The sequence below is a fragment of the Tauraco erythrolophus genome, chromosome 7 (genome assembly GCF_009769465.1).
Source record: "Tauraco erythrolophus isolate bTauEry1 chromosome 7, bTauEry1.pri, whole genome shotgun sequence".
Lineage (NCBI taxonomy): Eukaryota > Metazoa > Chordata > Aves > Musophagiformes > Musophagidae > Tauraco > Tauraco erythrolophus.
The window spans coordinates 49,270,426-49,284,582 of NC_141471.1; the positions used below are offsets into that span (position 1 = coordinate 49,270,426).

Here is a 14,157-nt window from a genome sequence, read left to right on the forward strand (position 1 = left end):
ATCTTTAAGGTCCCTTCCAACCCAAACCATTCTGTGATTCTATGATTTAGCCACTGAACTCTCCAAGGGCACATGATCTGTGACAACACTTTATACCACCTTCAGCATAAAGATGCATCTGTACTGTGACACAAGTAACGACTGTTAAATAAATGAGAGGCATCTACAGTAAGTTATTTTAAAAAGGCTGGGTGACAGCCTTTCTGTTTAACATCTTTATCAATGACCTGGATGAGGGGATTGAATGTACCCTCAGTAAATTTGCGGACGACACCAAGCTGGGAGGCTGTGTCGATCTGCTCGAGGGTAGGGAGGCCCTTCAGAGGGATTTGAACAGACTGGATCGTTGGGCTGAGGCCAATGGCATGAGCTTTAATAAGGCCAAGTGCAGAGTCCTTCACTTGGGGTACAAAAACCCCAAGCATCGCTATAGGCTCGGGGAAGAGTGGCTGGAGAGCTGCCTGGCGGAGAAGGACCTGGGGGTGTTGGTTGACTACCGGCTTGATATGAGCCAGCAGTGTGCCCAGGTGGCCAAAAAGGCCAATGGGATACTGGCGTGTATCAAGAATAGTGTGACCAGCAGGAGCAGGGAAGTGATCCTGCCCCTGTACTCGGCACTGGTGAGGCCGCACCTGGAATATTGTGTCCAGTTTTGGGCCCCTCGCTTTAAGAGAGATATTGAGCTCCTGGAGCGAGTCCAAAGAAGGGCGACTAAACTGGTCAAGGGGCTGGAAAATAAAACTTATGGGGAGCGGCTGAGGGAGTTGGGGCTGTTTAGCCTGGAGAAGAGGAGGCTGAGGGGAGACCTGATTACGGCCTATAAATACTTGAGAAAAGATGGTGGGGAGGTAGGGGAAGGGCTCTTTACATTAGTGATGGGAGATAGAACAAGAGGAAATGGGCATAAGCTTAGTCAGGGGAGATTCAGGTTGGATGTTAGGAAGTATTTCTTCTCTGAAAGGGTTGTCAGCCACTGGAATAGGCTGCCCAGGGAGGTGGTTGAGTCCCCATCCCTGGATGTGTTTAAGAATAGGGTGGATGATCTACTTGAGGATATGGTTTAATGGGGATTAGGGATGGTTGGACTCGATGATCTCTAAGGTCTTTTCCAACCTAGAAATCTATGAATCTATGAATCTATGACAGGCTACAGCCTCTGTATCAGTATCAGTCCCATTTAGGCACAGAGCAAACCTGTGAGTCACAACTATCGCAAGACAAATGGCAGTCACGTTTCAGAGCAGGTTAACCTTATAAGAAGTTTCAGCAGCTGTCAGGACAACTGCACAACTCTACAGCTGGCACCTCTGCCATCTTCCAAACATACACTTACCAGGGGAATAGGCTCTGTTAGACTTTTTGCTTCGTCTCTCACTTTTCCACCACCCTTTTTGGATCCCCTAGACCGCACTGAATTTCAACTTACTGTAAACACGCTGGCATGACTTCTGACCATACACTTTTTGTACAACTGCTGTTCGCTGCCTTTCCTTTTTTAGCCTGTACAAGTCCATTCCTTATTTTGATTTTTGCCTGCATCACCAAGTGACATCTACAATTCGCTTCCTCTGGCCAGAGCAAATACCCACCAGTGCTAACAGCAATAAACAGTGCGGGCTGCTGCTCAGCCTTGGAGTGACTACAGCTTTTGTTTAACGGCACTGTAGGGCTGCTGGGCTTACAACATCTTTCTTCATCCTTGTAAATTTTAGAAGTTTTTATTTACATCAAACACGTCACCTTTTCCTCCAAAGAAAAACTCTGTTAAAATGGTTCCACAGGGTGTGTTAAACTTTTAGATGGAAAAGAAACAAAAGCAGGACTGTGCTGTGCTACAGATTTTACTTTAAAGGATCTCTTTCACAGTCCTTTTAGGGGCTTCTGAACAGGAGTTTTATGAATTTATAACAACATATATGTCAGGCGGACACTGGAATTCAAATTATTTTAACTCCAACTAAAGGCCTGTGTTTGAATGCCTGAATGCATTCCTTTGTGGCTGAGATTTTTGGAGCCTTAAAACTGCAAAGACCGTATCTTCATTCTAAATATTCCATTTCTTAGTCATTCTTGTGTCAAAGGACTGCCGAAGAGAAAATCTGCCCAAGCGTGCTCCAGGAGGGAGCAGAAATCAGAACTGAGTTTTGTTAAAGAAGTAGGGACATCTAGAATTGAATCTGCTCACTGTGCCTGGAAATCTCTGCTATGCAGCTAGGTCTTTGGTACCAAAACTGCATGGAATCAAAATGACTATCAGTATTGCTTAGCTAGTACTCACATTGCAGCGTGATCTAGCTTGATTCTAGTGGCTTAGCATCTGTTAGATTGACTTACTGCTAAGAGGGAGATTTTCGTTGGTTTCCTTTTAATCTAATACAGAGTCTGGATGACGGCTGGGCTGGAGGGTTAATACAGACCTCTGCAGTATTTGCCTAGCTGGTTCTTACTGCCGACTTCTTTACTGTCAGAATGTTCATAAAGGGCTGGCTTATTGGACTACTTAGTTTAATGGCTGTTAAAAAAAAGACATTCTTACACAATGAACCCTGTAATTGTCTCTTTGGAAACCCTTTTTCAAGCATTTGATAAATACAATAAACATTTCCATGTGAATGAAACAGCAAGACAGTGTGCAAATAAAAAGGTTGAAATGAGGCATGAGAATGGCTGTGTTTTATGAAAGTCCGATTGATTTTTAGAAACATGATGGCTATTTCCATTTAATGAACCCCTCAGAAAAAAGAATTTCAATTCAAGTTTTACGATCTAAGCACTACAAGAACTAGGCAAAAACCATGCTGCCTTGCCCACTGCTGCCTTTGTAGCAGCCAACTCATCCCTTTCTTGAATGTGCAGCCCCCCCACTCCCCCCCAAAAAAAAACCCTCTCTGAGATGGATCATGCTTAAGAAGTAACTTCCATTCTGTTCTGTGCAGAAACAACTACCAGCACTTTGCTGAAGTTGAATGTCTCATGTATGAGCCAACAGAAACGTGCCAGGGAGGAAGGAGGATCCTGGATAAAGCAGGGCTTGACTAAATAATCTGACCTTTTTCTTGGCTTGTCTCTGAAATGTATGTGAAATGTATCAAACCACCACATTCTGGCTATCTGCTGCGCCCAAGGCCAGTGCTAAACAAATCAGTTTTGAAACTAACACTCTGTAGTAACCTTTTCTTACAACTTAAAATGTTAGTGGATAGTAAGGTACCCAAACATGAGATACAGGGAGCAAAGACTGACTTCAGTGCACCTAACATTTGGTGTAGCACATGCTCTGGGCAGTTGTTTGGTCCTGGAATGATATTTATGCCTCTGCATTTAGCCAAGCCAACTTTCCAATAGGAAATATTCCTGAGACTGACACTAAAACCTCTGCGCTTTATATCATTTACATTCTGTTACAATAATTAGTTCTTCTGCGCTTCCTTCTCATTTTCCCAGAGAACATGGACAAAGAGCATCTCACCACCCCATAAGAAGCTTTAATTCTGCGCATTTCTTCATGCTGAAATGAAGATTTAGCAGTAACTTGAATTTAATAACATTTCTTCCTCACTGTTACATGAGATTTCAATAACCATAACTGGTACTTCTGAATTGGTTTCATCTTGAAAGATTCCAGTTCCCTTTTACAGCCCAGCAGAGCCTTTGCTATTCTTGCACTAAGAAGTTGATAAGGGCAGTTCTGGGAGACAGAAAGGCCTTTTTAATGGTTCGTCCCTGGAGATGCTTGACTCCAAGTTCACTTTGAAGAACTAGTTCGTGGACTTCTTCAAAATTGCGGGCTGCTTGCTGAGGCACAAAAACTTTGCCACAAGCTTTGTTATTGATCTGAAAAAGAGAGACATGAAAACAAGAAAAACAGAAGTTACTAGACAGATTTACACAGTTTCATTTCCTGAATCCAATCCATCTCATTACATGTGGGGAAAAAATGTGGATCAAGCTCTCTTTTCCCCAATACCAGACTTTCTAAGTAGAAGATGAAATTCTCCATACCTCCTGTCCCTCTACCATAAAATAAAAGAACGAAAGTCTGAAACTCTGACTCACGATACTCAAGGAAAACTGATGAAGTGGCCACAGGAAGTCTTAGTTTTGAAGATAGCAAGCAGCATATGACTATGCAACGTGGCGATCTTGTAAGATTAAAAATGTGACAGTTACACAAGCTGAATAAGGAGAGTGAGCACAATGGTTTGTCAGGTGTGAATGTTGGGTGGTACATACTTCTAGGCTGCAATTTGGATTCTTTACAGCTAAGCGATTCCTTACAGAGATTCAAATGCAAGATTTATTAAAATAAAAATATTTGTGGCTGAAAAGATATGAGAGATTCATCATTGCTCATTTTTAGAAACATAGGCTTTAACTCATTACATGTTTCATTTGTACTAAACGCATGACTCATTGAGCCAACAATGACCACAAAGACGACAGCCGCTCATAACGTGACGCTTTCCTCTGTGTGGCTGGTTTTCAGAGCAGCTGGTTTTGCATCAGCAGGGCAGAAGCATGTAAGTAAAACTAAGTAAGGCCGTCAGTGGGAATCACCTTAATTTATAAAATGGTCTTATAAATCTTTTCTGTCATCCAGTGAGACTAGATAAAGGACAGAGACTACAGAGCTTAGTGAGTACCTTTCTGGAATTGGCTTAAAATTCATTATTACAAAAGCTTTCAGATTTACATGGAATACTTTCAGTGGATTGATGAAAAGAATATCAATCCCATACTTTAGCAAATGAAATATTTTGAATTTTTTAATCCAGTTCAATCAAATTACTTGCATAAAAATCTGCTGCAGGTACTACATACAGATCTTTGACCTTTAGACATTGTTGTAATGAGTTTTCCATCATCTAAAAGGAACATATGTTCATACATACGGCTTGGACAAAAAATGTGCAGAGCTTGGTTTTCACCAGGATTTTATCCAGGATACACGTATGCAGCATACCACAAATGAGAGAGACCACCTAGTTTGTATTTTATTGAAAATAAAATAATCAGTGCAATTCTCAGAGAAAGGAAGTTGGGACAGATTTTTAAGGAAGAAGAAGTCTCAAATGCAGCTAGTATGAGTAATTTCTGTTTTTTTTACTAGATTTTACATCAATTTGCAGTGATAATGCAGGTAGGCTTTTATTATTCCTACATGCATCCATAATTTGATATCATAAAAGGCTGACTGTGTTAAACTTTGCCTTTAGCACCTAGTGCAAAGTAAATCACTTGAAAAACACAGAAGAGTTAATTTTTAAAGCTTTTGTGAAAAATAAATACAAGTAGTTCTTTTTGACATGGCACTTCAGAGGAGAAATACGTTCCACAGGAGAAAGAAAAAGGTAAAATCCAAATGGATACAGTTTTAGTGAGGATATAAAGCAAGCTTGTGAGCTCACTGCTAGGACACACAGCCTGCAGTTCAAAACTTTGCCTGCTTAGTTAAAATGTCATTCGCTGTCCTCCAGGATGCAAATTAGTATGTCCCAGTGGATGGATGTTGGCAGGGGGAAACTTGCCACAACTAGCCTATTTGGTGCTGTTCTCAACAGAAAAGCCAAGTGGTGTAAATCAACGTAGTAAATAAATGACTACTAGCGGCTGTGTTTTCCTAGAAAGGTCGAGAAGTCTAGGCAAACTGACACTGTGTACCTTCCCACAGCGTCCCTCCTCATCTTCCCACACCGCGCGGTGAGCTGAGGCCGAAAATCCTATCAAACAGCAGATTGGTTGTGATTTCAGCACGTTTCCAGCATGGCTTTCATTATATCATAGGTATCGTGAGGCAAAGTCAAACATATTAACGGCATTCTTAAAATAAGCATCTGCAGATTTAATCACACACTGTGCGTAACAAGCATCCTATTCACGTGTTCTTTGAGTCGAGGGGTTAGATTCTCAGCAGGACAAATATCTTCTGCTATGCCTTCATCTCTCATCTCTGTATCTCACTAGACCAGCATAACCCTTCAGGTAATACTGCCAGCACAAGAAACTTGGGTGCTGGCAGCGTCGTTTCTCTGAAAAAACATGGCAAACTGCAAGAGGAGAAACAAATGAGGCTTGGGTCCTTTCTTCCTCTGCGGGAGGAAGCTGTCACTTTTTCTTTTCTATTTTTTTTTTTTTTTAACATTTGACATTTTAGACTATTTTAGATGTAAAGGCAGCTAAAGAGAACTAGATTGGTTATGAAGGAGGAAATGAAATCACAAAAGACTGAAAAGTAAGCACCTAGAGGCTGCAGAGAGTTTTTAGTTCAACTCAAATATTTTTTTACCATTGATGCATAATCCTTCTGAGAAGTAAAAAGGAAAATAGATATCTGTGCACTTTTAGGCCTTCCTCATAGGCCAAAGCAAGAAAAATGACACCATCTTTTTATTTTATTTTTTAAAAAACATCAGTTACAAGATCACAGCTGCTTAGAGTTCTGCACCACCTAGAAAATGTGAAGAATGCTAGTCAGAAGTGCGTTCATAGGATGAAACACACACACTACATTCGGGTCAGATTTTTCACAGCATTAACAATATACAGTATGATTAAAAATATTCAACTTTGCAATAACATCTAGAGTAACAGATACCATGCATATACACTGAATTTAAACATCTTTCTTGTAAGCAATCTGTATTGTATCAGCCAAAGATGAAGCGAGTTGGTGGCTTTTGCTGCTTTGGGTTAAATACAGAAAGACATAACTCCAGCACAGACAGGAAATAATGAAGTATTTTGTGTCAAGAGAAATAAACCCACAATGTCTCAGCAGGCAAAGCCCTGGCAGCCTGAGGCAGTTTGATGTCTTGAGAAGAATAGGGTTGTGGCCCAAAGGCTCAGTGTGACTGTGCAGCCTTGTGAAAAGACACTGCCTCTTTGCAACTAACCAGTTCCTCCATATGCTGAGTGTTTCTTGGTTTAATGAGGACAACTTATTTTTACAGCCATACAAAAACCTACAGTGTCCACAAGACTTTAAAATATTCACATTTATGATGACTTCTCCCTGCTCTTCGTATTTCCCTTTTGCCTTACTCGTTCAGTAGAAAGCCAGGCACACGCCTTAGGCACTATTTTTAAAAATTCTTCCCAGTTTGAAAAGGAACTTGTCTCTCTGGTCTTCCAGTCGCTTGCTTTCTCAGAACTAAGCAAGGTATTTACATACATCATATTCTTCCACGAATATATCACTGAGAGCACAGGGGTTGCTTTTTCTCTTATTATAAGACTTCCACACAAGGACATGGCTTTGACAGGAAAAGAGACAAAAATAATTTTCATAATGACTGTTGAATCAAAATCAAATTTTATTCTTGTGTTTTTTTTGAGAAGGAAGTTTTAATGTCAGCAGAAAAATATCAGTGAAATGTTTAAGCGTTTTCATGTTCAGTTGTACAGTCTTAAAAACGTTGAGTTCAGAGTTTTTACTGTATTGCTGAAATTCTTATTTTAAAGATATATTTAATAACATGTTTGCATTAACCACAGTTTCAAAGAAGTTTCTATAATTACACAATTTCTCATTTGTGACTTCCTTATAAACTGAACACTGGAATGTAAGATGTTTGTTAGCTGTGCTTGAAGGTGAAGGTTTATTTTAAGCTCGAGCAAAGCGGTTGTACCCAAGTGAAGATTTTTGTGGATATAAGACCTTTTCACTGGTATAAATACAAAGAAAGAAAGAAAAGGAAGAAAGGAAGACAGAAAGAAAGACAGACAGAAAGAAAGACAGACAGAAAGAAAGACAGACAGAAAGAAAGACAGAAAGAAAGAAAGACAGAAAGAAAGACAGAATGAAAGAAAGACAGAAAGAAAGAAAGACAGAAAGAAAGACAGACAGAAAGAAAGACAGACAGAAAGAAAGACAGACAGAAAGAAAGACAGACAGACAGACAGAAAGAAAGACAGACAGACAGAAAGACAGACAGACAGACAGACAGAAAGAAAGAAAGGAAGAAAGAAAGGAAGAAAGGAAGAAAGGAAGGAAGAAAGGAAGAAAGGAAGAAAGGAAGAAAGGAAGAAAGGAAGAAAGGAAGAAAGGAAGAAAGGAAGAAAGGAAGAAAGGAAGAAAGGAAGAAAGGAAGAAAGGAAGAAAGGAAGAAAGGAAGAAAGGAAGAAAGGAAGAAAGGAAGAAAGGAAGAAAGGAAGAAAGGAAGAAAGAATATTAGGCTAAGTCTGCTATTAACTCCAGCTGGCACTTCAGACCTCCTCCTTGGTTTGGGAAAAGCTGCTAATTGAAAATTTCCTCCAAAAAGACATACTCTGTGGTCTCTGCTAAGCATGTATGTTGAACATTAGAAAAATTAGGTTTTTAGCAGCATTTCTTGTTCTGTCCAAGTGAACTGTGACTGAGAGATCTGGCAAGATATGAAATTACTTGCAAAGATACTTTGATTGAGGAAATCTACAGCAGCACAACTTCCCCTAAATCCAGCCAGTCTCTTTCCTCTTCAAAAAACCCAGCTGAACAAAAATAACTGAACTTACTCCTCCTACCCAAAGGAGCTAACATAATAAAACAGATAAAATACAGATAAAACGCATTGCTTCTGTTTCCCTTACACACACACACATGCAGAGCGTGCAGTTTCTACATGACCAAATGACATTTCTTCTAGAGGCTCCATCTCATTCAATATCCAGAAACATACGAAGTGTTTAAGATGAAACATTTAAGTTAAAATATTTAAGTTTAGAATGTCTGCGTGTTATATTAAAGGTTATTCTTTGGTGAGCAGTGAAAAAGGCAGAAGTCCTGCAGCTCTAATAGTATGCAACTACGTAATTACAGACTACCATAATACCTGAGCATGAAGCATTTGAATCTAAGTTGACCAGGAGCCAGTTGATGGAAGAGCTGAGACATTACTCATGGATCCCACCCCCGGCTTCAAGCCCCACAGGCTCTCTATGGCCTGCAGTGGCACTTGCTGCTACTGTGCTCCATGTAAAGCTTAATGATGCTGTATACAGACTACTTAATTAGACACATAGGAAAAAAGACAGTAAAACTACACTGTGCGTGTGCACATACAAGTTTTGGAAAATTACAGGTTAATTAAATGTTAAAAGCTTTATGTCCACTCTTCTACTGCACTGCCGGCTCTTTCCGTAGACCACAAAGGTGTTAGAGCTGAAAGAGAAACTGGAATGCAGTTCGAACATTAGGAAAGATACCTGTTTTTCCTCAACCTCATTCCTGCAAGTATGCTCTGCTGAAATGTGCCAAATGTTCAGCCCAAGGCAGACAGGAAACATCGTTTGGCAAAAATCACAGCAACTTAATCCAGTTTATGATAAACGGTATTAGGCAACCATAGCACTACAGGTACCACAAGAAATGCCACCTAATTAATACATTTTTTTACAGGGCCAAGATCATAAACGCAGAGTCAGGCAAAAATCTGGAGGAATCTGTATTTTGATCACAGTTTTCACTGTACCACTCTTGCCCTCAGCAGTTCATTGGTCAAATTTGCGCTAATATGCTGTTACTGAAAAATATTTATATTTAGATGGTCTCTCTTCCAGACTTGCTACATTTTTTCATTTAGGAAATAATTTTAATTACTCAGCACAATGGTAATTGCAGCTTCTATTCTATCTGACCTTTCACTGAGCCACGCAAGAAGGGAACTGACTTCCACAAGAGCAGAAATTTTGTCATCCTCAGAGCTCATAATGGATTAATTGACCACCACTGAGAATAAATGAAAGTGTTCTTACCAGAACAGACATCTCCACAACATCTGATGGCTGAAGGTACTCTGGGTCTACTTTGGGCCAGGACTGATGCAGCACATCAACATCCCAGTGATGATGAGTACAAAGTTTATTCTGCATGTGTCCCAAACCTGGAAAATGAAACCAGTCAAATGTTCAGCTGTACTCTAACCAGAACATTTGATCTTTGGAATTTGTTTGATAAATAAGATCAGAATAAAGTTGACTTTAAAAGTAAGTCCCTTAGGAGGAAATAACATTGTTTAGATTAGCATACAGCACATTATAAACAGAAAGATATACATCTTCGAGGTGCTTGTTTTATACCATCTGTAGGGATGCTAACATGAACGTTGTGGGCACATTTTAGATTTGGATTAGCACTCCAAAACTTTGTCAAAAGCTCAGAAGACCACTGTTTATTATTTTAAATTGTAATACTGCAACACAAGTTGACCTCTACTTCTAGAAATCAAAATACTGCACTTTTTTCCAGTAACACCACTAGTTTGATTAACATTTTACTAACAATCAAAATGATACATAAGTTTGGCTTATTATTTCCATCTGTAATATGCTGCGTAGTTTCTAAATTTGCAAGTCAAGCTACTTGCAAGATTTTCTGATGTTTTTAGAACCTATTTTTTCACAAATTAAAGGTGCTACGTAAGAATACCTTGCACAGCTTGCTCTGCTTATGATACGTACATTCTGAAATGCTTTATCCTTTGATTTTATTTTTAAAACCCCCTTCAAATGGCAGTGATATCCTTTTATTAAACAGGCTTTGCTCTCCCCAAGACAATTTATTCCTGATTTGTTTAAGTAATAGGAGAATAGGATGCAATTCATTCTGAAGCAGCATTCTTAACAGAATGAAAGCGTCTGAATCAGATTTAGGTTGCTGTTTACTCCAGCTGTAGAACAAAATAAAATGATTTCACTTAACAAGAGGCTGTCAAATATCATCAATATTGATGATGACTCCTCTTGTGATTCTCACAAAGCCAGAGGATTTTTAAATCAAAAACATTCTCTGCATATGAATAAGAATACAGACTAAAACTTTTTTTAAGCACATGCTTCATTTGGAACTGCAAAATGTATTTGAAATCTCATCTGGTTTAGGGAATCTCCAGCAAAAGCATAAAGAAAACCCATCAACACAAGATTCACTGTTGAGACTGAGGTACCAGAAGCTGTTCAAAACACAGTACAAGAGCAGGCATAGGACCAAACCAACCCATGCATAATACATACAGACATGGTTTCAACTAATACAGCAAATAACAGCAAACAGAAACATAAAGGCAATACAACTTCCTCCAGAAAAATCCACCAGAGTTTTGTCAGCACTTTTTCAGACAAAGGACTTTGGTAAAATGACACACAGCCTCGCTATGTGCTGAATGATTCAGAAAGGGGCAGTGCGGTGGACGCTATTTCTAATGGCAAGCAAGAACGTGCACATTTCCTAAGAATAACAACTAAGTCACAATCTTATTAGGTAAAGAACTGTTTAAAACACTTTAATGGATCTGGATTGTGTATTTTTTTTCTCTTGCGACAGCAGCTCAGAAACTGAAAGAGCAAAAAATAGGAATATCAAACAGAAGAAAATCTTTGCATTGGTGATTCATTATCACATTGACTTTAAAGACAACAGCTGCTAAATTCTTCCCTTTTTGGCTTGTGAACATCCAGATGAGCTCATTTCTTTCCAACTGATCACATGCCTTGTGGCAGAAGCATGCATACTAGCCACTCCTTATTTTCCTGTTGAAGTGGATTCTTCAAACTATTTAAAACCCACTTACTGATAGAAGTCAAGAGCTTCTATCTACGAGAGGAAAACCAGGGTCACTTTTAATGCCTGTGGAAGCTAGCAGTCCTAATAAACCTACTAAAAAAAAAACTAAAATATATTCTGAAGCAGATAAAGTGTGACTAAGCACAATGTCCATCTTCTGGTTCATTTTCTTGCTACAAAATGAACTATGAGTTCATCCATATTAAAAAAAATAGAAAGTGCAAAAGTCAACAGAACTAGTTTCATTAAACAGAGTTTGACAGGAAATCAAAATGAAGGTTTTAGTTATGTTGCCTGTTTGGCTTCCTGCCTTAATTCACATTTTGTGAGCTGCAGAACTCAGAAAATGCAATGATTTGGTTTGCATTTTCAAAATGCAACACATACAAAACCAGAAGCTTCATTGCCATGACCCAGAATGGCAACAGTCCACTTGTCAGGACCCAGGCAGAAGCCTCCTCCAGCCTTCCCACTTGATTCTGAGACGTTACACAATGGCGCTGTTTGAGAAGTTAAGAACTGACCATTTCATAGACTTTTATTGTGAAAACATTAGAAACCTGTACTGGAAGGCACATAGTAAAGTGCATATTATGAAGCTACATGCATTTTGCTTTACATTTTTTGACTTGTTTTGCTTTTATGGCTATACATTCTCTTGCAGATGTAGGACAGAAAGACAACCGAGTACGTTTTTACTTATTGTAATCCATATACTTGCATGTACAGCCATCTTTCAGGACAGATCAAGGACATCATTTGTGCTCAATGTGAAGGCCTGATCCTAGAATTGGATCTGCTTCAATGGACTTTTACTGACTAGCAAATATTTAAACAAGGTTTCCCTAACCAGTAATTCACAGCATTGGAGCCCAAGTCAAAATACTAAAGTTAAATGTATGCTGCAAATGAGTCAGTTGAGAGAATCATAGAATGGTTTGGGTTGGAAGGGACCTTTGAAGGTCATCTAGTCCAACCCACCCTGTAATGCGCAGGGACGTCTTCAACTAGATGAGGTTGCTCAGAGGCCTGTCGAACCTGACCTTGATTGTTTCCAGGGATGAGGTGTTTACCACCTCTCTGGGCAAAGGAGGGGACAGGACAAGTCTAACAATGTCTCAGCTCATGGCAGTGTTTTATTAGCATGTGCTGAGTATTTCATAAACATAATAGTTCCCTTAAGGTGCTATTTGGGCAGAAGAGCAGATTTTCATTTTAAAGAGATTTAAAAAGGGAGATGTGGAAGCCATAGTATATCAGCAAGGCAAGTTAGGACAGCAAGGTAATTCTAGCCTTACAGAAAAAAAGCAATAGAAAAAATGATCGGTAAAATTCCAGCAACAGTGCAGCTAATTTGACACAAAATTATGTAGGCAGGAGAAAAAGATGTGATTGTGGAGTAAACTGAGTAAGAGCTGGCATGGGATGAGTGCCGGCATAGAGAGGTTAACAAAGGAGAACAGGCAAGAAGGATGGAATTCTTAATGGTCAATAAATGGAAGTTAATGCAGGCATCTGAAGCAACCTCGGTATCAGAGTTTAGGACTAGGGATTTTCTAACAGGAGATATAAGAAGATCGGAGGGGGAGGTATAAGGCGACTATGAGGGTGCGTTATCCAAATGTTGATAACTTTTGGCTTTAGCAAAATCAAAACAATAGAAATCTGTGTTAAGTAAAAATCCACCACACTAGCTGACAAGCAGATAAAGTTTTAAAAAAGCTCAGAGCAGGAGTACGTAACAGCAAGCGGAGATGCATTCTGGGTCAGTATCTTATTCGCCTCTGCAGCCTCTTTGAAGGACAGAATTGTTACCACGTTACTTTGTTCTTGATATGCTTTTTTACTATTTAATGAATCTTCCTTTTTGACAGATTCAGGCAAGCTGCATATCTGGAATACCTTTCTGCAGCCCAGGAGGAATATGTCTGTCAATTGTATGTGAAATGGTCTGCAATCTCAAAGATATGATAGCAATACAATAACAGCTGTTTACAGACAGCTCTGAAAAAAAATGTATTATACTACTGATATAGTACTACAGAACTGGGTAAAGTCAGGAAAATTTACATTTACTCAATACAGTACTAGGGGATTCATTTTACATGTTCCCTAGTGACAGCTGTGGAGCACCACGGAGGGTTGTGAAAAGCCCAGGTTATGAAAAGCTAACTGTAGAATGTGTTTCCAATTCAGCAAACTCCACGTGAATCTTTTTAACCTTCTGAAAATGATCTGCCTTCCTCCATTTGTATAGACTCACTATCCTTCACTTTGGGTTATTACTCTTGGAGGAAATTTTTTTTTTTTTATTCCAAATTGTACTTCTTGGATTTGTGAAGGGGGACTTCTGCATTCAGATTTTCAATTAAAATCTGCAACATCAATTACCTTCTACTCAACTCTATTCTTTACAAAAGCCTTCTTTGAGGAAGGACTGAATGAGACAAAGAAATACTTGAATAGAGCTATTGCAATGACAGTTAAAATGTTACTAAGAATTATACCATTACAAATTCCAATAATTATGTTTCAATAGATCTTAAGATGTGTTTATCATCAGTGTACATCTTTCATGTGCTATCTCTAATAAAAATGTAACAGCTTACAATAAGCAG

The 14,157-nt window shown here is 39.1% G+C and overlaps 1 protein-coding gene across 2 annotated transcripts in view; it reads right to left on the reverse strand.

Annotated features, from left to right (window-relative positions):
• Window positions 1–2,892: 2,892 nt before the first annotated feature.
• Window positions 2,893–14,157, reverse strand: part of LARS2 (leucyl-tRNA synthetase 2, mitochondrial) — a 94,029-nt gene continuing 82,764 nt past the window's right edge. For both annotated transcript variants that reach the window (XM_086614405.1, XM_086614406.1), the window contains 2 exons: window positions 9,733–9,860; window positions 2,893–3,834 (listed from right to left, as the gene is read on the reverse strand). In XM_086614405.1, the coding sequence (XP_086470531.1) occupies window positions 3,655–3,834; window positions 9,733–9,860 (308 nt within the window). In that variant the 3' untranslated portion in view covers window positions 2,893–3,654. The remainder of the gene's footprint in view (window positions 3,835–9,732; window positions 9,861–14,157) is intronic.